At 40.9% G+C, this 24,990-nt stretch overlaps 1 protein-coding gene across 2 annotated transcripts in view; it reads right to left on the bottom strand.

Annotated features, from left to right (window-relative positions):
* PRKG1 (protein kinase cGMP-dependent 1) overlaps nucleotides 1–24,990 on the bottom strand; it is a 487,572-nt gene that overhangs the window by 401,577 nt on the left and 61,005 nt on the right. For both annotated transcript variants that reach the window (XM_067299666.1, XM_067299665.1), the window contains exon 2: nucleotides 17,139–17,305. In XM_067299666.1, coding sequence (XP_067155767.1) covers nucleotides 17,139–17,305 — 167 coding nt within the window. The remainder of the gene's footprint in view (nucleotides 1–17,138; nucleotides 17,306–24,990) is intronic.

Below are 24,990 nucleotides of genomic sequence, written 5' to 3'. Positions count from 1 at the left end.
TGAGTTTATCTACTAGAGCTGTTTCTTTGCATTTGCTGACACCAACTTTCACCATTTCAATCACCCAATCACTTAATATATATTATGTTGTGTACAGCATTTCTTAAAAAGGTAGTTTAGGAAAACAAACTGCACGTTTTGCCTAGGGCTCTCTCTTTCAAGTGCTATACCGTGAAGCGTGAGCACTCCCAGGAATAGGAATATGAAGATTATATGAGGAAAATATGAGGACTCATGTATCATCAGCGTGCTGAGGTTACACGTCCCAAGATTTTGTTCTTAACTGCCAGAATTAAGTACAAATTCAGTCTCCTCTCGCCCAATGTAAAGCAGCATTTTCCCCAGCTCCGGCATCACTAGCTACAACTGGACTCCAGCTTTGCTGCTGAGGCTGCAGCAGACAAGGTGGAACCGAGCTTGTTCTCCGCTCTCAAAAATTTCGCTGCGGTAGCAGGGGCAAATCTTATTTCTGTTCATAAGGCAAGCGGGTGGCCTAAATAAAACACACATACTTCGTAGAAACTGCCACCTTATCCCGAAGCGCGCTAGTATTAGCCAGCTAGCGCCTAACCCCTCCACCCGCATGGGATGTAAGAAGTCAACACTTAGCGTTCGCATGCATTAGTTATGAATTTGAGAAGTGACAAGCGAGCTATGGTTGTGCCTTTTTTAGCCTGCCCTGGTTTACGTAACGAAATTTCCCCTTCTGTGATCATTTTTGAAATCGCTATCACGGCTTTGCGTAGTTCTTTTTTCTTTCCCCCCTCCTTTCCTGATTTTGTTATTTGCAGAAGTGAGGAGATTCTGGCGAGAATACCCAAATATTGATCTGTGAAACCCCCCATTGACCACTTTGCAACAGCAAAACCGGGAGCATGGTGACCCCCCTACTGAACCCCAGCTGCTCTTCCTCTATTTGAGGAAGAAAACTGTGAACCGAGGAGGCAGCAAACAGGCTTCACGCTTTTTTTTCCTGTCATTCAGGTGCCATAACACCTCTCTACACCGGCATTCATTGCTCTAGACGCTGTTACTTCGGGGTGGGGGGGGGGGGGAAGAGGAGGGTAATTTAGGAATAGTCGTTTGCTAGTTGAATCATAGTGGGGGTTTAATTCAATTTGCTGCACTTACGTTAGAAAGCCACGGTACGAGTCTCAGACTGTCAGATCAAATGGATTTGCAAAATGTTGCATTAGAGGTGGCTTCATATGAAAACTGTAAATATATACATATATATTTAAATAACCCTTTGTAATAAGGGGATTGGTTTGATGGATTTACAGCGGCACATTCGCAACTTTTTGTTGTCGGCATAACCGAGTCCTTCAATCGTTACAGACCTCAGGAAGTTATTCCCAGGAAAGATTTAGCACCCTTCTCGATAAGTACCTGCGGGCATGCATTTTGAAAATACCACGCGCAGCAAGCTTTCCAAACGGATCCAGCTAAGGCAAAGTCCCCTCCGCAGCGAAGGGGGCGAGACCTCGTTTTGCGTTTCCCACTGTGGGGTTTTTTTTGCGCTGCAAAAAGCTGGATTTCTTCCGGCTTAGGAAACTCCGCGAGGCTGACGGCTTGGCTAAAGCGGGTTGCATTTCCCGAGAGTAAAGTTTGCAAAGCACGCAGCAAACAGCCCTGCCAACAAGACGAGGAGGCAAAACGACCTAGATCGGTACTTAAAACTTAGAGACAAAAAAAATCCATGTCTGAACCTAAATCGGAGTATTCGCTGAAGCTGCTCCTTCTGCGATCAAAACGCCCAGGTAATTCAAACACATGCCAGCCTAAATAAGTCTTTGACAGGACTGGAGGAAAACTTAAGGCTGAGATTTATGATCACCGCAGTGCTGACGTGGAACGTAGTTATTAACGGCAAGCTTTTATATGTGACGCTTCTTTCTGCTCCTTACGGAGCTCTTAAAAAATCCCTCTTTTGTAACATATGAGAGGGAAAGACTGACTAATTTCTGTTCTCAAATGGGAGCGATTCTTCAACCCAGATATCCCGCAGTTTGACAACTGATCTGCATAATATTGTGAATGCCGTGTATAACGAATCGTAAGGCAGAGAAATAAGCCTTCGCTACGACTTTTCCTCTGCTGCAATACAACGCAGTATTTATGGAAAACGCATACTAAACGCCAATTCTTTGTCATAAGAATTGGAAAATTAAACTGCGCTTTAAAATACATCAGTCTTGTCATTTACTTAAGGTTAACAGCAGCCCAGTGAGAGTTTTTAACCCTTAACCAGTTTTGACATTATTCACTTAAGGAATGCCATTAATCTTGTTGCTTAACTTAATAAATTCTATTTCTTACTGACTAGCAGTGGAAAAAAAGTCATTTCTGAACGTCTCCGCATAAATACGCTATTCTACAGCACCATTTTTTTCCATTAGCTTTAGTTTGCTATGAGCGTTTTCTGTTTTGCTTTGCTATAAGCTTTCATTTCTCTTTCTAGCTCCGTTATTTGAGCACGAAACGTTAAGAGAACATTTAACTTGATCATCTTACTACTGCAAATAACATCAAAAGCCAGCGCAGAATATGGGACCAGACTCCTAGAGTATGGAGATGGCCATCAGTTCACCACCAGATGGTACTTTGCTAGTTGATGTTACCCGAGGACCTGGCTCCGCATGCTAATATACAATAATCGCTCAAATACAGTATTAAGAAAACAAGAACAGCAATTCTTAGAGCAATCCGGTGAGAAATAAGAGTGGTATTGTCAGGGCTAGCTTTAGGCTACCTTTGGGGGGGAGCAGAAGAGTAAGACTTTTGGGGGGTTATCTTATAAACAACGCAGGGACAGCGACCGCTAAGAATCACAGCAGAAAAAGATCAGTGCAAACTTCCAGCTCAGAAATGAGCAGATATCTTGCAAGATCTAGCAAAAACAAAACAAAAAGAAAAACCAAAAAACCTTTTGGTGACAAATATTACCACCTGCAGAGGAAAGAAAGCCCACTTGCCCCAAAATGAGCCCCCCCCAAACCTAGAACAAACGTGGCAGAGGTCCCATGTGCCTGCAGAGGGGCCGAGAGGCGCCAACACCCTTGTTCTTCTGATCCTGCTGGTGTGACACACAATTACCAACCCGAAAGGATGTGCTAAGTTTTGCTCAATATCAGTAAATAGATGCTGCTAAGGATGCTCTTTGAGGCCCCAAATCCTCCAAACTTGCACCCAAATAAATAAGACTGACAATGCAGCTTTGGCTCTATGACTCCCCAACCTCCTCCCACCACGATTCCAACAGGAAAAGACAGTCCTGCTTATTTTAACAGTTAAGCAAGACATTTATTTTACAAAAGTAAGCTGGAAAGCTGAAATTAGTGTTCAAATTTAAAGGGCCAAAGCAGCTAGGGGACCTTCTGGGACCTCTCAGCTCTCCCCAGCACCTCTGTCTTTCCATCCATTACCAAAAGCACCTAAGTGAACCAAAATGCTTCCATTTCTTCACGATCATGAACCGTCTGATCAGCATATAATTTATTTACTAGTCTTGCACTGAGAGGTGGTTACGAGCAAGGTTAGTTCTGCACTGTTCGCAGATGCTTTCAGCTAAACCAGGTCTGCGAAAAAGGCTTGAATTTTCCCAGAAGGAAAACAATGTAGCGAGAAGCTATTTTAGCCGACAAATGATAACAAGCAGGACCCGATGATTAAAAGCAGAAAATAAACTTCCTTTCTTTCCATTCATCATGCAGCTCAGGAGGCCCTGCTGTTCCCTCCAAGGGAGCATTACCAAGGATGCGTCCTTCTCTTATCTTGTACTGGCTGGGAATAAACACATTCCTCGGCAAAACCTTCCACGAATGTAGTTCAGTCCCAATTTCAACACAGGAAACCACTGTTTAAAGGAAATGTCTGGAGATGGTTGTCGTTTTGGGGCATTTGGACCACACAGCTCTAAAAGGTCTATACTGGGAAGTGAAAGTTTCTCAGCCACGGTGGAGTGTCTACCCCATAGACTACTCTACACTTCAGTGGATCACTTGAACTACCAGGTTTGGGGGTGGAAAAACACTCCGTGAGCCCCAGGAATAGCAGGTCCGCACAAAAACTCCGGCATTAGTCACGAGTTTACACTGATGGAGTTAGCAGGGCTTTGGCACTGGCAGTTCCCTACTTCCTAATTAAGACCATTTATCAATACAACCATTTGACTTGCTTTGCAAATGGGAAGACCTGCCACAAGAGGACACAGCAAAGAACACAATGTTTTGGGCTGCGCGCCCTGAAAAGGCCCATTTAAGTATAAAACACCCACACTTGAATGTCCAAGAGATATTTTCCATGGATTCCAGCTACTTATGAACAAAGCTGTTTTTTTTACATGCTACTAGACATCTCCATCCTCCCCAGAGAGCAGTGACAGATCCAGATAAGAGGTGGAAGCAGCTCGGGAGCAAAAGACCACCCAAAATACGGTTAACTCGAAGCCTCTAAAGCCAAGTCATTACCAAAAAAATAAATAAACCCAGGCAAAAAAGAATTTTCAAGTTTCCTCCTACTTCAAGACAAGGGTTTCTATCATTTAGGCAAAGATAAACAGTCCCTTGTGGATCTCTACTGGAAGGACCCAACTGCGTGACTACAACAGGATTATGGCTTTTCAAAGTCTGCATCGTCTCACACATCAGCTGCTGCTTTTACTTTTAATGTGATAAAGCATGCACAGCGTTATTTCATGTTCTAGTCATTGCACAAAATAGCTGCTTTCAGTCAGAACAAAGGGGGTATGAAGTACTTAGCACAAGGATGGCAAACATCTTGTTTTATTGGCTTTTCGATCGTAATTCCTATATATTCAGATTGCATTTAATTATCATCTGTGACAAGATGTGCTAGGAATAGCAGCTGTGGGGATATGTTGTAGTTTGTTATTTTAGAAGAACACAGTGCAAACGTTGATCTGACATTCTGATATCTCAAAAAGATTTGTTTCTACAAAGAAAATTCTCAGTTTTCCAAGTCTGATCTGTGAGGGTTACACAGAAGTTGGAGATTGGAACAAACACATTAAAACAGAAAAGAAAAAAAACACTTTGCTGAAGAATGCAATCCAAAATCCCCGCATCTCACTGACTTTATTCCCTTTCATTTTACTTCTTCTCAGATTGTGCCATGTCTCACTTCTGGTCTGCAAGGAGCCTTGACCATACAAATCAGTGGGAGTTTCTCCATCGATCTGAGGGGTGAGAGGAATCTAGTCTGAATTTCCCCAGGATAAAGATGCTCAACCAAGGTGAAGCATTTAAGGAACATGGATAAATTTTAAATTCTCGTCTCCCTGATTTAGGGAGGAATTGCTGTCGGGTTTCCCCATTTTACCCCCTCCTCCTCTATCCACTGCAGCAGGGCAATAGTGGTGATCGCAAGCTACCACTCGCAGCAAAGCCAGAACAACCAGCATCACTGAAGAGCTAAAAGCAACGGTGTTTGCAATGCTTTACCCCAGGAAGTGGCCCTAAGTGGCCTTGCGTACCCTGTGACCACGTTGTGTGTGCAGAATATGAACTGGAGAGTCAGTCCAAGCAGTTGAGTCAGCTCCCCTGGCAGCAGAGGGTCACCAAGGCGGCTTAACGTGACTTCTTCCCTCTCCATTTCAGCTCATTTTTCAATTAAGTATTAGAGACCTCAGAGTTCAAGAGACCAAAAGTGCCTTTCTTTCTCAATTTTCCTGTTTTCACTTTCTTATTTTTCATTACAGATTATTTAAAAAAAAAAAAAAAAAACACTCAAGGTAGGGATGACCTGACTTTCCAGCGCAAAGAACGAGCAGGAAACCTTTCTCTCCTTCCTCATCCTCAAACTGCTTACTTCCAGCTCTCTTTAGACATCCTAGAGCAGTATATAAAAGGCCATGAGGCTTGGATAGTGGGGTTTGGGCTTTAAAAGTAAACAAGCGATCCCAACTGAAGCAAATGCCAGCTAACAAAAGAGAACATTTTGCATCGAGTGCTCCTTTAATAATAGTTTGCATTGCTAACACCAGAGCCTTTCCATCTACATGCACAGACTAAATTATATAGCCGTGTATTTTAATGGGCAGAAACAAAGGTCAAAATCCAGGCACTTTAATGTATACTATTCTGATGAAAAGTCCTTTTATTTTACATTTCAGTTGTGGGCGTTTCAGTAAAAGGGAGTCAGGGAACTGTGGGGGAGACGAGAGAGACATTTGTGCCTCCCTTTTCAGCCGCTTTTAATAAAATGAATGAGTCTTTATCTAACCATTTTGTAAATAAAACCCTGCTTACGGATGAAGTGGTCTTTGCATAACCACTCAGAAATACAAAAATAAATAGAACATGATCCGATATGAGGAAAAATATACATTCACTATGTTTCTTACACACTGGGAACCTTTTTATAGAGGTTACCCCTATGCATTTTTTTCCCCTGAACAGGAATACGAGGGGAAAATAAATGTCTGGCTGCCTGCAGAAGGAACAGGTTGTACGAATGCCTTTACAGAACACTGTATCTATTTGATAAATTCTGAATACTCCTCCCTAGCAATGAGGACTTGTGCTGCATTTGCTCCAGCCTTGTTCAATATTACACTGAAAAATGGGAACTTAAGATTCTGAGAAGTTCAAGATCCGATGAGCAAAATGGCCAGAGTAGTAAATAACTCTGAACATGAACAGATCCCAGAGAAAGCTGGGCATCACTTTTAAAGTGAAAATAATTTTGGGTCATCTTAACAGTTAAATTTAAAGACAGTTTAGGGACCTGTCAGGAGTTTTCTCCCATCTGAATCTAACGGGGAAGCTAGAGCTGACAGCCCAAGCTGAAGAACACAAAAGAGGATGGAGACACATGAGATAACTATTCGGGTGCTTGACAGAACTCATATAAAGGTATTATACTGTACCGTCCCTCCTTTCCGCTGATCGGAGTTTGGCAATACCTCAAGAAACTTGATTTTTTTTTTTTTTTCAATTCTTTAAATAGCTACGAGGAAGTATTTGATACAACTAAAATCATTAGCTCCTATTTGATTGTGGTTTCCCCCAGAAACATATATAGGCTTAAACTAACCACAGCTCAGGTGTTGACCCAGGAGGTCACGCAGTCTCCATCCTTGGAGGTTCTCAAGATCCAACTGGAGAAAGCCCAGAGTAACCTGGTCTGACCCCCAAGCTGGCCCTGCTTTGAGCAGGAGGTCGGACAAGAAACCTCCCAAGGTCCCTTCCAACATGAGTTATCTGATGGTCCTAAATTGTTACAAGCAGCAGGGAGAGTAGGGAAGCCCTCTCGGCATATGTCCATCAGTGCCGGGAAGATGAAACCGGGTGCTAAGGAGCTACGACCGAGACATAGGTCGCTGCAAGTGGCCCCGTCACCAACCACCCTGCCAAAGCTGGCAAAGTCCCTTTCCTCAGCCTCTTCTTCGGAAGAAGCAAAAAAGCTTTCAACTTATCCAAAGCAATAATCAAATAATCACCCTTAAGTGCAGCTTGTTCAGATGAACCAGCGAGAAGCTCTGCGCACGGTTATGGAAATCACCTTACGACCACACGCCAAGTGGGACAGGCGTTCGCAGGCAGTGCCGGCATTTCCCTGGGCTTGTCCAAGGGGGAAAGAGGGCACGGACAGCATTGCATTGCTCCTGTCTGCACGCCGCTCGACTGCATTCCTGCTTCATAAGCTCTTCTTCTAGTACTTGTGATCTTTCTATAAAACTTCCTTTCATAGTCACACAAGCCAGGACTTGGGCATGCTCTTGCTGTCCTTATAAAACACGATAATCTTTCCTTCTCTAAGCCCCGTTTTGCTCCGATTCAGCAATCTTGCTAATGACTCATATGAAAGTAGTACAATGAAAAGATATATACTGGCTTTCCATTTCATTGGAATTATTTTTTTTTAGGAGAAAGGGTAATGAGAATATCGTGTAACACGTTGAAGAAGTATTTTAGTACTGTGTTAATACACCTCTATCGTTCTTATTGTGCTGTTATTTAAAGTGCTAAGAGTTAGTTCTGTAGCTTTAAAACAGTAATTACTTCGTACAGAACAAATATCAACCTCTAACTAACCCAGGAGCATAATCATTGCCTACAAGACACTGTCACCGTGATAATGAGAAAAATCTTCATATTACTCAATTATTCATCCATCTCTGTCACTGGTATGAGGAAATAACTATCTTTAGAAGAGTTAACTTTTAAAATACTGTGAAATTAAAAAAAAAACAAGATCTATAATGGTGTAAGATTTCCATTGGTATTGCACTACATTTTAAAACAACGGTGCATAAATCTGATTTAAGATTGGCTACATACAAGGCGCTCTAATACCATGTAGACTAAGTGAACAGGGCAGCTGAATGTTTGGTGTGCCATAATCTGGAAGACTCCTAGAAACAAGTTAATTTGATACACTATTTTAGGTGTTTCTATATATTTCCAACAGTGTTCGTATAGGGTAGGCCTTAACAGTCCAAAACCAATCCATTTTGATAGAGGGTTAGCAGCCACACAAGTCTGCATTTTACCTATTTGCGTAAAAATACTATGTTATAAATACTTATTATTTATTACCAATAAATAACCAAAATTTTTACTTCCAGCAAAAAAGGGGGGTTTGAAAAAAAAAATTTTAACATCAATTGTAGTAATTCCAAATGGAAGTAGCTGGAATAATGCCTGATTCCCATAAGTGATAGTTAAGAAACCTTCACAAAGACCAAACAGGTTTCTGCTCCAATTTTATGCTGACAGCTTTTTGTACATGTAAAATGCACAAAAAAACTATTAAGATGCATGAAGTCCTCAGTTAAATGCCAAAGGAGATTTAGAAGACGACTGAGACTGCTGCGGGAAACGTACGGTTGCTTCTTTGATTCAGTGTATAAGTTATGGTGATTTTCTAGAGCTGCAAGTTTTCACACTGCATCAATAAAAAAGCGTGCGACTGCCAAGCTATAGAAGTCTTTTTTTTATTGTTCCTATGCTGCCAGTCTCTAAATACACTTCCCGGGTATTAGTATCATTTATAATGAAATCCTCTTAGGATTTCCAAATGGATCAGGACACAGTTTATATAAATATACACACAAAGTTATTTTTTTTTTTTAATCATATGTCTAGCCAAGGGCATGATTGGAATTATGGGTAGAGCGATATACAAGTGAAATTACTAAACAGTACCAAAAATAAAACGGTTATCTTAAGCTGAACACATCTCTACATAGCATTAAACCTATTTCTTGCAAATATGAAGACTAGACATGAAATAGAGTCTCAAAGTGTCAACTTAATATTAGAAACAAACCTGAGCATCTCCAAAGAGAGAGGTGGAGTCAGCTCCACAGAAATTAAGAGAAATATGAACAAAAAGGCAACTGTAACAAAAAGGAAAGTTACTTACCACCACCCAGTATTCTGAGATCTTACCCCTTCGCTCCTCTGCCCCACAAGCTCTTCCCCAGGACTCTGAGGTACAGGAGAGCCAGCGCCAGGTGCAAACACCCATATAGATAGCACATTTTAAGGCTCCTTTGGCCCATATGTAAGTTGACACTGTAAGGAGCTCTAGGAATATTCTTTTACGCAACTGGGTGGCCCGAGGGATAGTCTTCAAGTCCTACAAAAGCACCAACTGCAGAAAGGCTCTACCAAAGGCCACTTTCTACGTGGAAGCCTGGGCAACGGCACATTGCTTAAGCGAAGATGCACACACAACTCCAGGCAGTAGCACACATCACCTGTACAGAAACGTGTCTCAGAGATACTAGGAGGTGTCTTGCTCACCTGGAATGATAACTAATATTTCTGCCTTTGGTCTCTTCAGCAGGTCCTAATAAAGTCCACTATTCACCAGCCAGGGTGATCTTTTGAGTGAAGACATCTATACTAGAGAACGTCTTAACCACGGAGCACCTTACAATAGGGTCTTGCCCTCATACCTCATGGTCTCACCAGAGATGGGTGATGTGAGGAGGGATCAGCCATCAGAGCATGAAAGTTTCCCAGAGGACAGAGGAACAGAGGAGAGATGACCAGTAAACCACTCATCTCCATCAGAAAAGTGAAGATTTGAATAGCTAATCCGGGAAGGCTGCAAGAATCCAGGGAGGGACAGTATCTCTGATTGCAGGAAAAACCCTGGTCTCACTCCTGACCAACTGTACAATAGGGTGATGAAGAAAAAGAAGCAGAAAGCATTAAATAGGTGATCTGCCTAATAGGCAAATCAGGAATTGCTGCCATAGTATGTTTTTACGAAACTAATGGAAAGTCCTGTGAAAGGTAGCTTCTTCACAGGCTAATGATTTGTTGGCGTGCTGTGCAGAAAATCTCACTTCACCATAAATGTGCAATTGATTCCTTCCTGCTCACTGCTCCTTACGGACACAGAGTAAACACTCTCCAGTCTCAAGAGTCATCTAACATCTGTGCTATGAGATGAGACTTTTTGCTATTTGTTTAGCAAGACAGATCCAAACCCCTTTAGGAGAGGTTTGGAGACTGAGGTAGGCTCCAAAACACAAAACACTCCTACTGAAAGACAGAACAAGTCTTATAACCAGAATTGCCTTAACAGCATTAGAAAAGACCTGATTATGGTAGGCGCACCTATCATTACTTTCCCAAAAATCCTTGGGAGATGCAGGAAAGTGGAAACGGAGGACCCTACCAGGAATATATTTGGTAGAACGCTGAAGATAGTCTGGCCCAGCATCAAGAAGGCTGCAACTTTCTGGTCATCTGAAGTGTCAGAGATCTTGAGAAAGTCTAGCAGGATATTATTTGGACATACATGACAACATGTGCTACGCTACCAGGCAAATTCGTACCTGTAGGGGGTCAACTCCATCTCTTAGAGTATGATCTCACAGCATGGGACTAACCTGAGACACTCCAGCAGAGACAGAGCTCTGCTAATGACTCTGGACTTGACTGAGCCAGAAACTGCATATTTGCTCTTAGCCCCAGAGAGTAAACAAACTAAAAACTAGACAGACTGGACTAGAGAGATTTTGATATCTGATCCAGACAGCATCCCTCACCAAGAAGCTACAAAAATTATCTGTACAGATTTCTGAGATGAATGATTACCACCTTCACAGTTTTGGTGAATACCAAAAGGGCCAGGAGAAGATCACACATCTGGACTTTGCAAAGGCAATTATAGCAGTTCATAATAAACCCCGGGACCTCCTGCAAGCAGGATGTACTGTAATATGAAAATAAATGTGGTGAAGGTCAAGAGACATGATACAGTCTCCCCACTGAGGTGGCAGCGTTATTGCCCCCATTTCATTATTCTGGACTTGCATAGGGAACAAAGGCATTTAGCCTACTTTAATCCAAAATGGGTCTCAGATCTCCATTTCCTTCATTTCAAAAAAACAGTCCTACTCAGTCCTTTTGCTGAGATGAAAAGGAACTGACTCAGAAGACCCTAGGGCTAGAAGAGTAATTATGTCCTATTAAATCAGATTCTTATGAGAGTAGTCCATAGAAAAGGGACAAAAGAGGGGTCAGAGGGAGGGTGACAAAGGCAGATTGAATGCAGAATATGCAGGTAATAGTTCATACCATCCAAGAGTCTAACATGATCATTGTCCAGCTAGAGAAACACTTAATCACACAGTTGCCAAAAGCAACAAGGAGGGAAAAAGGGTGAGGCACTTCAGGACACCTTCAGAAGCGATTACATGCACAAGCAGGTTGGCCAACAGATTGATGATAATATCTTATGGTGTCACAAAACTTGGGCAAAGGCTGTGAGAACCTGCAGGCAGCAGTGAGTCGATATCTTGAGGAAGACAGATAGTATCTGCATGCCTGCTTTGGTTTTGATTCGACAGCAAAGATCCTCAGAGACTGAAGAGTTCTTTTGAGGTCCTGAGGATTTCATCCATCTGAGACCAGACAGCTCTGCCGCCTCTGATGGCGGTTTCTCCAGGACCTTTTGCATTTCTCTCTGTAGTTCAAAGGACTACAGAGACTTTATTTGTCTTCCCCTGTCAATGCTGAGTCTGAAATCCTGGCAAATCATGCACTTTCTAGGAATACAGTCTTTCAAGACGCCTCTACACTCCCAAGAAAACATGGTCCCATGGGAGGGCCCAATTAGAAGTTTCATTGCTTTGAAGAAGCTATTCAGAAGAATGATGTAGAAAACAGTCTCCTTTAAATGCAAAAGGGGACCCTCCACAACTGAAGACAAAGCGAAAGCAAATATAAAAAAAGGGAAAAATTACTAAAACAAAGGCTGGGGAGATTCTAGGAGGTTTAGCTGTTACTCAACATGGGCACTTAAAGCCAATTCCTCCTTTTTCATCTTACGGCACTAGGGCCCAGATGGGGTTATTCTTCTCCAGCTCATGTTCTCAAATTCTGGTGCAGAAGCATAACCTCATTATTAATCTGCAGAAAAACAAACAGTCAAAGGAGGATGTTACAGCAGCTACCACCAATACAAAAAAAATTTGCAAAAAAGTTAATTCAAGTATTTTAACAGTAGGACAACTAATAAACCTTTTTATTCACCCTGCTCACTCTATTATTTCTCTACACTACACGGAAATAGCAACAAACATTAAAGTAGTGCTCTTTAGACCTATTAATACAGTTTCCAAAAGAATTAGAACATCTCTTTATAATGGCATGACTGCTATTCGCGTGAGAGCTGAGAACTTGTACATTATCACCTGATTTATCTACAGCTTTGCTGATATATTTTCCTTTCACAATACAACCATCAAATATGACATACTGCAGTTGATGGGTTCAGACGGAGAGGGAGCACAAGAGGAAACATTTGGTTTTAGATGTGGGATATCACATTTATCCTCATTAGTGAGAGGTAACACCCACACATAACTCAAAGCTGTCAACACGGCAGAGATCTAAATGCATGAAAATGCTGCTTTTCCCCCCATCTCAGAGAGAGATCTTTTCAGGTTTTCACATTTTTAAGTGCTTTTAGAAAACTGTAAAAAAACGTTACGTTCTAAGGAGGCTTTAAGTCAACCAATGCAAACCTGCAAAACTAGCGCTTGGAAAAACTTTTTTCTTAAACAAAGAAAACTGGAGGCGGTTGACTAATTTTAGAAGCAGAATACAATTGACCAGTGGAGATAACCTTCTCTGACTCCGAAAAAACCTCAGTTTTAAGGACAAAAAAAATCTGTTCAGCCTCCCTTAGAACAATATACATTCTAATAAGAACAGAGCATATTTTCAATTACTGGGTTTAGAAAACACAGGAGACGACTAATAGAACTTCTCCCATAGCCTTATGTCCGTTAAGAGCTATTCTATACCAACACCATAAAAAAGTGAGCTCCCAGATTAGCACATCTCAGGCCAGAGAGTGTTTGGATGCTGAGTCCCTCAATCTGTTGGGTATTTTCTTGCCTTTTGAGACTATCGGACAAAACCTGATCCAGCTGAACCATGGCACATGAGAGGCATGTCCCTGTTTCTTGAACTCCACACTTGCTTCTATCCGGCATACCGCAGATAAGAACAGTCTCTCTCTGAACACACTGTCTCATTCCAGTTTCCCTCTACGAGTATTTCACCATTTCAACTCTGAGTACCTTTCCCTCAATTTTCTTCTCTCCCTCATCTAAAACTCAGTTCCCAGTATACCCCAATATCTGTTTTCCTACATTGCGTTTCATTTCTTCCCGCCCAGCCCTGCAGTTTCATACATTTCATTATTCCATCTATTATGTGTCAAAGATTGTCTTCCTGCGTTCTCAGACTTCACTGTATTAGCCAATTTTTCATCTCTGGAGTCCAATCTGTTCCTACCATTGGTGCTCTGCCCTTTGATGATAAAGAGAAATACAGGAGGGCAGGAAGACTAATGCAAGGCATGCCATAACAGGATAAAGAAGACAAAGTTTAAGTCATCACATGCATGATAGCCCATGACAGGAGGGGACAGTTCTGCAGATGCCAAGCCTGCTATTGTGGAAATGGCTGGGCAAGTGCATGCCTAAAAATGACTCTACATGCAAACCTAGTTTTGGCCAGTAGCAAATCACCTTTCTGCTAGAACCTTTCCTGAATCTTTGTGTCATCATTTGCTAAGGTGCAATAAGGTACAATACATGGCCATTCCCACCCCAAGGACTGGAGCAAGCCCGAGAACTACCTTCATAAAGCATAATCAAGTCACAGCGAAGCAGCAAGAGTTTGGAGCTCAGCAATTGTCACTATCCAGCTTTTAAGATTCACTGAACTCAGCAAGTGTCACACAGATGTATATTTTAACATCCCTGGCGAAAGAACCAAAGTCCCAAAGGATCATAGTTATAAAGGTCTCACCAAGATTCGTAGAGTCTTCACATCTAACAAGCCTTATGAGGTAAGGGGAAATTCAAAACACAGATTACTGTGGCTCCATAATAATAAAAGATAGCCTGGAAAGTAACAGTGAGAGTGATGGATGTTTTCAAATCCATCTGAAGTTATGATTTAATTTAATCTAAGAAAACATCACCAATACAGAACTCAGACTTCTGGCAAGAGGCTGTATCCAAGTGTTGAACCATAAATTAGAAACACGCATGAGTAACTATTATCAAATGCTCTACATAACCCTGATAAATATGAATAAAAATTGCTTATAAGGCCAAACAAGGAAGGAAAAAAGAATCCATGGAAGAAATATTTGCAGTGATTATGTGATTTTTGAGAAAATAAAGTATTGATATTTGACTAGGAGATTCATTAAGAAAGGCTTTTCCAGTAGAGCTTTGTAAAGAATAGAGTTTATAGCCAGTTTTTTTTTTCTTTTTTTGTTTGTTTGTTTTTTGGAGCAACTGAGAAGATACAGAATAATAAGCCAAAATGAACAAATGAGCCTGTCATCATAACCATAACCCAATCCATTGATAACATCATCTTCCAGCTCCATTACCACTCATTGCATTTTGTCTAAACATAGACTATAAACTCTTCATAATTTTGTTTGCAAAGCAATCTGTATATTTAGTGAGCTATCTAAACAATCGTAAATTAAGTTATAAGACCAAAGGAGGAGACTGGGGGAGAGCCAAGTCCTGTTGTCCTCCAGAGAAAGCTGCAGGAGGAACAAGAATAAGCTGAAGAGCAAAGACATGAGGCTGCCTTTGACATTAGTTGTTTTAGGAGACAGGGATCAAGAACTGAGGGCTGGAGCTTCAAGCAACAATTAGAAACATCTGGTAAATTTAGGATAGTCACAGTAGCAGCACAGCATCAGACGTATTAAATAAAGGGTCATCCCAGTACCAAGCCATGTTCGGTTGTCAAGACTGTACTGGGAAGAGGTCTGTCTGTAAAGCCCCTAAAAGACCTCTCCAAAGGATGTGAAGACACTTAACAGGAGATAAGTACATGCGCATCTTGAAAGTGCTCTGCTGTTACAAGGTTTTGTCAAGGGACAACGTTGAACGCAATGCCTGAAACCAGCCACACGGCAGACGTGCCTCTGAACTGGCAGTGTTTTGGAAAACTGAACCAGAACTGCATAATAAAATCCTCACATCCTAACACATTTTGCCGTGAAAAAAGTACCATTCAAATATTGTTTTAAAACAGTTTGTTATGAGCGATAGGACAGATACTGCACCTCATTAAAATAGTTTCCGCACTCAAAGAGAGGATTACAAAACCTAAATCGTTCCATGTAACGCTGGGGTAGAAACATATCACAATTTGCTTTGGATTCTCCCACTAACTACTTCATAATGCAAAATACCATTTGAATGTGCAAAATGTATAAATATTAAAAGCCAAAGGAATTAAATCTGTGCCCTGAGAAAAGACTTAACCTTAAAAGGACAGAACACTAAAGCTGTTTTGGGAAACCAGCAGAGAGCATTTGCAACTATACAGCATTAAGAGTTTGGCAGGAAACTATGTTTAAAAGAATCCTTTACTGCCTTGAAAATCCTCTTGTTTAAAGGAACAATTTAAGAAATTATTTTCTGCACGTACACATACATATGCACGCACTCAAGTTATACATAATCCGTCGTTCTCCCATATTTGCTCAAAAGGCACGGACAAGAGGGAAACCTCCGTTCTTCTTAGATGTTTTTTTATGGTCAAAATGCTCGCGAGTCTACCAGACAGCTCCTGTAAGGAGCAAAAAGAGACTGTAAAAGCATCTACCTATTTGTACTGCACCAAATCAAACTGAGAATTTGATGGTTGTGCTAGCTAAATTAAAAGTGCCATTAGTGTCAGAACTCGTTACCACCAGCCACTGAGAGAAAAGGGATGCTATAGTAGATGGACATGAGGTTTGATCCAGCATAGAAATTCCTACAGAAGACCATATACTTGCTTTAAAAATGAAAAAAAAAGTTACACACACACACACACACACATATATACACATAAAAAAATATGCCTGATTAGACATGGAGAGATTTAGGGAACTTTGAAAAAACAGGATACAAAATGCAAATAGCTAACATTTTGGAGAAGCAGCGCACTGACAACATCTCTAAGGGTCTGGTCCTAAGATTCAGAAATCTGATGACTCCCCCCCAAAAAAAAACAAAACAGAACATTCACTCTTCTCTTCTTCCAAGAGAAAATAAAACCCTAACACAGCACAAACTGTGACAAATCAGGTGGGCTAAACTACATACACTACTCATTTCCTGCACAGGGCAGAAAAATATTATTTTTAGTTGCACAATACACTGCTTCTGGAAAGATCCCAATATGCTTTACTGACATTTATCAGCTTACTCTCAGTGTTTTATAAGGTAGGGAGGTATTATTACATTCTCCTTGTCCAATGAGACAGTCGAGCCTCATTTCCCATTTCTGTAACATCATTCTCCTTTTTAAATCTTTAATTTAAAAACAAGCCATCACCTCAAAGCCAAAGGATTATACGCAGGTGGAGGTTTATTCTAATGGATCTCAGCGCTAAGTTAAGAGTTTTAACCATCTTTCTGTATACAGGGAGATAGACAATTCTAGCATGAATTTTTCCAGGCAAGAGTAGTCCACGCAATTTCCCAACAAATGCATTTAGACAGTGTCCTTCATCTCTTTCTTTGAAGTGATTTTTTTTCCTTCATGTTTTAGTCTCTACGTGGTGGAAAAACAAAACAGAGCAACATCAAATAGTAGCACTTTAAATCATACCTTCCATGACGTACACCAGGGACCCCACATCTCCTTCTTTGATGATGCAGCTGTCTTTGCCATACTCCACGGGATACATACAATCCACAATCTCCTGGATCTGCGACAGTTCCAGATTCTTCATGAAGTCGTTGTCAAGGATTGCTTCCTTTATTAGTTCCTTGGACCTACAAGAAGAGAGGCAAGATTGATCCACATGTCCGTCAGCTGAGCTCATTAGTAGCATGTGAGGTTTAGCACAACCACGCCGTTCCAGCACACCAGTATTTTCTTGCAAAAACTCTGGAATTTTTCCCCGAAATCCATGGAAAATGGATAAAATTCCAACTGCAAAGGACTAAACAACAAAAAAACCCTATGTGTTAATTGTAAATAAGTTTTAGATAGGCCAAGTTTTGAATTCAAGAGTAGATTCCATGTGATTGCAAGATCCTTTCAGCTATGAGTTTCCTGTCTGTGATAACTTCAAAGACTAAGACAGCTACTTGAAATATCTTCCACATACAGAACTGAAAGGAAATACAAACAAGAAATTTAAAGCTTTTACTTAGCTGATTGTATCTTCTATTAAATGATAGAGACTGGGGAATATAAAAGCAGGAGATACTCAAAGAATGCCCTCACATGCAGCATCAGACAAACTCCAAAGGCAATAAGATTCAGAGGGGACACCATCATTGCAGAAATAACACCACCGTTCATTCCTTTGATTGCTCATTAGTGGAAAATTCAAAACATTTTACTTGTATGCACAAAATTATGCAAGCAGTTTTGGTTTTGAATGTGACTGCATTCAAAGTCTAAAGTTCTCCACTCTTAGAAGAGTTTAGGAGGGAAACAGTCGTTTCTGAAAATAGAAAATTGAGGTGACCTTCCAGCATTCTCCAGGACCTTATGCAAATGGATATGCAGCATAATCCGCTTTCTCCAGAAGTGCCTCTGCAAGTGTGATCTTACAAAAGGAAGAACCAAACCATTTAGGTGTTTTTTCCTAATTTTTCTGAGATTTTGCCAATTCGTACTACTGCAGTGCTCCCCACACGCTGTGTCACACTCAGGTACTACTGCTAAGACTTGATACGCTAGTCAATATGCTGAACAAATGCTTGAATATTCCCTTCAGACCATCAAGTCCAACCTAATCTATCTGCTAATGCAGCGTAACTACAACATTATGATACATATTTTAAAAAAGCCTCCCAAAGCAACTTTGTGCAAATGAACAGCTGAAGACACTAAACGCATACGAACCAGGGCTTAAATAGGATAATTAAAAAGGGAAATCATTTCCAAGTGATATGTTTGCTACTGAGCCATCTCTGATACCTTTTAAACTTTGAATCTGTGGGAATACACATGTATAAACCTTCTCCCCATAAGTTTGCTTGGCTTTTACTTTCCGGAGGTGGTATTTAAGGGGTTTCCAGAGGTACCGTCCCATGATAATTCAGCACAAAAACCCCAAACTATTGTTATATGCAGCTAAATTAAAAAACACACAAAGAGCATTCAAGGAGTAAGCCAACCTTTAACAGAGTTGGGAAGATTTGTTTTCACTAACACCTCACTGTATAAGCTCATGGAGAAGACTTTGCCACCAGTTAGTTTGCACTCAGCAGACACAAGTAGATGCACACTAGGAACGTGTCTGAGGAACAACTCCCAGTCATCCTCCCTCACCCAGCTTTTGGCTTCAACCACTAGCACGTGTTCAATCCATTGGATCAGACTAGACCTAGACCAAACCAAAAGCCCTGAAACACATCCACAGTGGACACCAGCTCCTTGGCACTTAGCTTCTCACTCTGCGGATCCACTTCAGTGGGCTGAACAAATTGCTGACGTGAAGGGAGGCCAGGTGGACAACTGCAACCTGCAGAACTTAGGCACTAGAATGAGTTTTACCTTGTTGAAATAATATATAGAAAATTTTAAAAAGGTTCTTTAAAAAAAAGATATGTTAGTGGATCATGGTCTCTTGAAAGACAGCCAAGCTGGGGCTTCAGAAGTCCAAAAAAAAAAGTCAGCCTTAGGGATATGATGTCTGTGTTACAGTGTTTAAAGTATACCTCAAGGTTATATACAACACAGACTTAATTCTTTAACATTTAGAACTTTTATGTTTGTGATTGTTTTGGGGTTATTTCAGCAAAACATATGACTTTGATGTGAAGTCCATCAGCGCTGACCTAACTGAAGTGCAGGACGTGAAGCAGACCAGACTTTTCAGTACCGTTTGTAAGAAAACAAACAAACAAACAAAAAAAAAAATCAGACTGCTATGAAAACACTTTGCTCTTGTGAAATCTTATCCGTCATTCCCATTCCCTACTGCAAGCAAATAAAAGCCACCAGAAAAGCCTATGCTGTTCTCGCCTTGGGTAATGAAAGGCTGGTAATGCATAAGGGTGACTAGATGACAGCTGAGCTGCTTTCCCCGCTTGCCGGTTCTTCTGGGCTACAGCAAGACTGAGGTCTTTCTAGGCTACAACTTGACTAAATACTGCTCTTTCAGTCCTAGCCACCCCCGCAGGTCCCCAAAACTCTCATAACAAAGGCACTAATTATTAGCATTACTCCAACTGCATGCCAAAGGAGAAGGCATAATAAAAGCTTTCACATCAGCCGTATCAACCAGCGCTACAGTTTCAGCCGTTTCTTTCATTCCGAGCCTCAAAAATGAGACTTTCTCCTTGATAAAATAAGGTCAGTCTTTCAAGCAGAGTGTTCATAAAATATCCACAAGAGACTGGGGGGAATTCAGAGATGGTTGAAGTCAGACCTCCTCTGTTAATTTAGAGGCCAACAACAACAAGAAAAGGTTTTCTTGGAGGAACCGAGTACAGTGAAGAATTTGAAAGAATCCAGAAAACTTGGCCTGTTTGATGGAGACGGAGCAGCACGGAGGCTAAGAAAAAAAAAAATCCATCAGAAGTTCATTTGGGGGGAAAAGCAGCAGAACATGCATGACAGGAGCAAACTATGGGAACTCGCGACTTTAATAGTATTCTTCTATTCTAAGAGGACCTCTGAACTAAGAGATTCACAGCGTAAAAAGCCTCGCTCCTCGAACACAGAGGTCCTGCAGAGATTAAAGCTCAGGGGCCCACTAAGTCATTCAACCCTTTTTAAGGTCAACGAGAGAACACAACCATTAAGACAAAAAGCACGCCAGCCACGACACCGATAACATGCTTCCTCTGCCAAAACCGAACATCCTAAAATTAGATATCTCCATAGAATAGTCTGGATAATAACTCCGCCACATCTGAAAAAAAAAAAAAAAAAAAAAGATAAGTATTACTTTAACCAGCTGTCCTTAAATAATGAGACTTCAAATACAAATAGAGTGGCAGGAGATAAAAGCACCTCCAGATGCCCATAAGCAGTGTCTCGTTGCAGAAACGAACGCCTTGTGAATCGAGCTCCACGTCTACGAGCGTATTCACATCATACCATAGCAGGCTTTGTAGTTTGAAGCTAAAAACCTTTTCATCAGTAAATTTTCCATGTCTTAAAAAAAAAAAAAAAGAAAAAATAGACAAGCTTAGCTTGAACTATTTGAAAATTAGTTGATACTAAAAATACATCGTCATAGCTACAGTAAGATTAACTCTATTGTTCCATGGAAGAGGGTATTCGTCAGGCTAATAACACAAAATGATTCACGCAGTGTAGATTACCATTCCCACGTGCTTGGCACGGCACAGCCCTTCAGCTTCTTCTAGATTTTATTAAACAGTTTCCCTCCAGTAATTCACACAAAAAATATTTCAGGTAAATGGAATCTATCCCAAACGCATTTATACATGAGTCTACGTTTCAATACAAAAAGCATTGAAAAGGTCACGTACACACTCACGCCATCAGAAGTCATTTAAACGAGATACGGTGGTTTTGTTGGTCCTTTTAATTTTTAAGGGTATTTATTTTGTATTTTCCAGTTCAAGGCTCTAATGGAGATGACCTGCAAATAAAATAAACCTACACTCTTTGTAACAGAACAGACTTTTTCCAAAGGACCCTATTTCAAGAAGAGCGCGTTTTCATGAATATTTACTTAATGGTGAAGTGAATGGCTCCTAATGCAGAGGGTCATTCAGAAAAGAAAGCAGTTGTCATCTTTACTCTCCAGAGGTAGGGAATCTGGCAGCAAACCATCACTATTTTTTCTGAGAAATTAATGATTAAGTGCAATGGAGACACGATGCGCAATTCAAAAAAAAAAAAAAAAGAAGGCGCAATCCTCTCCAACATATCTTTTCGCAAATCGATTTAAGTCCATCAAGGTAACGAATAAGGCAACAGTAGGTACAAGTTAATTCATATAAGACATGCAAAAAACACCTTATTTCTAGAAAACTTTCCCTAATTCAGAAAAACCTATATTACTGGTTGCAAGAAAGATGCTCCCTAGAAGAAAAGCACATAAATACATGTTAAATTACACATGCACCTCCCAGTCCTTTACTGCAGGCTGGCCCAGTCCTCCAGCCAAATCAGACCCGGTGGATCTGCGTTGGCCGCTAACTACACCAGCGAGCGAGCAGAACAGCTCACGAGCAGCAAAACGCCCCCAAAAATTCAGCCGCATTTCCCACATCGGCAGGTAGGAGCTCGGCACAGAAGCTGCATCGCAGCTGTGCCAGAAAAGGCTCAGATTAAGGTTTACTTTATTGCTGCGGCCACGGCGAAATGCAGAATCTGGCCCAGCGTTCCGCTCAAAGCCCTGTTGCTAACATCTGCTGGCTACTCAAATATGCATGAATGCAGCAAATATAAAAAAATCTCGTTTTGTAGCAGATGCAATAAAACAGTTGGAAGTGTTATGCAGCCCGAGATAAGAAGCAAAGTTACTGCTACAGTAGTTTGCAGTGTACGCAGTCATATACAAAACCCTGTTTTACAGACTCTTACTCGGTCTGTAGTTTACGTTTTATAAACAGCAAAGTTAATAGTAATCTCAAGCTCTTAACTCAAAGCACACACACACAAAAAAAAAAGGAAAAGGAAAACCCACACACTCTATGCTAGATTTGTACCTTCAGGCACATACGATAAATATTAGAACAAAGCGGTAATCTCCATCCCAAAAGGTCTTATTTCAACATCAGCCTGCCGACTTTAACGAAAGGGGAAAAAAATATACGTGCAGATGGAAAGATTGCTGCAATACAGATCTAGGGAAGGTTTCAAGGAGGGCTTTAGGTTTCTGCAACGTACCGCCTTGGTAGAGCTTCAGCTTGCAATGGGGCTTGCACGAACCTTAGGTCAAAAGCAAGCTACAGTAGCTACACGAGTAGGGTTTTCCAAGGAATATACTACTGGGAATAGCTGATTTAACAAAGGTGGATTGAGAAAAAAAGAGACTGGTGTTCAGATTAGGCAGCACTAACAGAATATTTGGGAACGGATCTGAATTTCCTGGCGTTCACAAGTGTAACACTGCAGCTACATACTGAAACCACTTTAAACTACCAGGCTGTGGAGATATCCCACTGGAGCAAAACCAGAAAGCTATGCACCAGGCAAATAAGGCTGGGAAAACGTCTATGCAAAAAAGTACATATTGGATTCATTTAACAGCAGAGAGGAAAAAAATCTACAAGAATTTCTTTAGCTGTTCCTCTCTCTGAACTACTTTTTTTTTAAAAAAAAAACACTTTTCAATACAAACTTTCATGCTCAATACTCATGCAGGAAAAAACACTTTTTTTTCCTAGAGTCTCAACCATCAAGGGTAGGCAAACTGCTACAAATGACCTAAAGCACTATATTTAGGAGGGAAAGATCTACGGAAGTTCGACCAAGTAGACACATGGCGCTTACTGCCAGGGCTGAACTTTAAAGCAGTAAAAGCGCCGCTCCGTCAGAGATAAGAGCTCGTTATCTGCCGATATCGTAAACATCGCTCAGAGCTATTACAATCAGCAGCATCTGCCTTGTGCTATTTCATCAATGCTGCAAAAAAAAAACAAATTAAATTAAATATACTGAATGCGCATCCATTGCATCTCGCCACCAACTAAATCTAGCGAGCGTATTTGTAGAACTTTATCCTGAAATGCTACGTTTTTGGGGAGCTTCCATATCGCTACTCCTCCACATTGCGTTGAGCTAATTTCAGTAAGTAAGAAACGTGGGAAAACTACTGCCTCTGATCCAGGATAAGCAATGCAGGAGTCCGGAAAATTAATACAATCCACGCCGTGTCACATTTACAAGCGTTTTCCTCTACGAAATGCGACAGTGTGAAAAGAAAGCAGTGGGATACACATACATTCCAAAGATGTGTTTTAAAAAAAGAGGATTTTTTTTAAGTTATACTGAGGCATGTCTCCATTTCATAAAGGAGCATCCATTTCAACAGCACTGGCAAAGGCTGCAAGTTCCTAAAGGGTTTGGGAAAGCTCTTTCCTCATCCAAACTCATATTCTCAAAGCACTTAACTATGTTTTAAGCCTTTGCGCACTTAAAACGTTATGCGAGAATAGAACGTATACCGGCATGCAGCTCCGCAGCAGGACCTCAACGTATCAGTTCCCAGTCCGGTTAACACCAAACCATCGGAGTTACCAGTTAGGGACTTATTTTACCCTCTTTTAGTTAATCAGCAAAACCAAAAAAAAAAAAAAAGTTTTAAAAAAGAACATTACGAATTTTCAGCTGTGCCGAGACATACCTCCATTTCACGTTTATGCTTTTACAAGTACTTTTTGGAAAAAGGCCACTACAGAAAGGTGGGGGGGGGGCTCCCCCCACGCTGCTCCAGGAGATTTTGTATTAAAGGCTAGCGGCATAACAAACGCTTGCAGAATACGGCAGCATATATTTTTTGCATGACAGCAACGCAATAGAAACTGTGGCTTTCTCGAGTACGTAGTACTGGGTAATGTCTTGACACCATTAAGCCCGTAAACAAATAAATGAATCCTCTTTTAAGGCTTGCATACTCCTAGGAGCAGGACAGTGTAGAAAAGCCTAGACCTTTCAGTAAATTCTGGGTCTGGTTTGGGTTGTAATGTCATTAATAACTGATGACTCTACGTTATCCGTTTATTTTGGCTACGGATAAAAACCGCTTTAAATGCTTCTTAAAGGGAGTTTTAAATATAGCTCCTGAGAGTTATTCTGATCCCATTAACTGGAAATAGAGTAGGGTTCAAGTCCCAGATTGAATAAGAAAGGCTTTTTAATATCCTTGATGATTTTCTATCCAGTGCTTGCCTTTTTTACAGCGTGCAACCCCCAGCGCTTTTGGCTTCAAATTCCAAGAGGGGAAAAAAAAAATTGAGCAGGACCTTAAACATCTTCAGCGCAGACTGCTGCTTCGTAGCTGGGGGAAGAATATGTTCTTTAGAACAGTACACTGAAATTTTTTAAACTGACATTTTGATTAAAGACACAAGCAACAGGGAAATCAACTGTGCCCTCATCTAAACCTAAAACCTCGCCTGTACTTAAATACTACTCCTAGTCTGTGAGAATAGAGGAGCTTCGTAGTGAATGTGCTGACAGGCAGCTCTACTTAGGATTTCTAAATATATCAATAAAAAAAACAGTTCGTTTACCCTGTTGCTCATTAGATTATATTTTAGCATCGACATTTATGTGAAATAATTTAAGAAAAAAGTTAAACTCTCCTTTCGCCTATGCTGAAAAATGTTGTCAGCACAAAAATACTGTAAGCAAGTGATGGGCTTTTTGTTTTTTTTGTTAACTCTTGTATTTTAACGTGTCTCACCCCACGGATCTTAATTCACCACTTTTTTCTAGGCTAGTATTTTGCATTCTACAAAAAACAGCTTTAGATACTGGAAACGTTGGCACGCTCAGTAAGGAAAAGTTGGCT

Source organism: Apteryx mantelli, chromosome 7 (genome assembly GCF_036417845.1).
Source record: "Apteryx mantelli isolate bAptMan1 chromosome 7, bAptMan1.hap1, whole genome shotgun sequence".
Classification (NCBI taxonomy): Eukaryota; Metazoa; Chordata; class Aves; order Apterygiformes; family Apterygidae; genus Apteryx; species Apteryx mantelli.
This window is presented reverse-complemented; position numbering and strand designations above follow the sequence as displayed.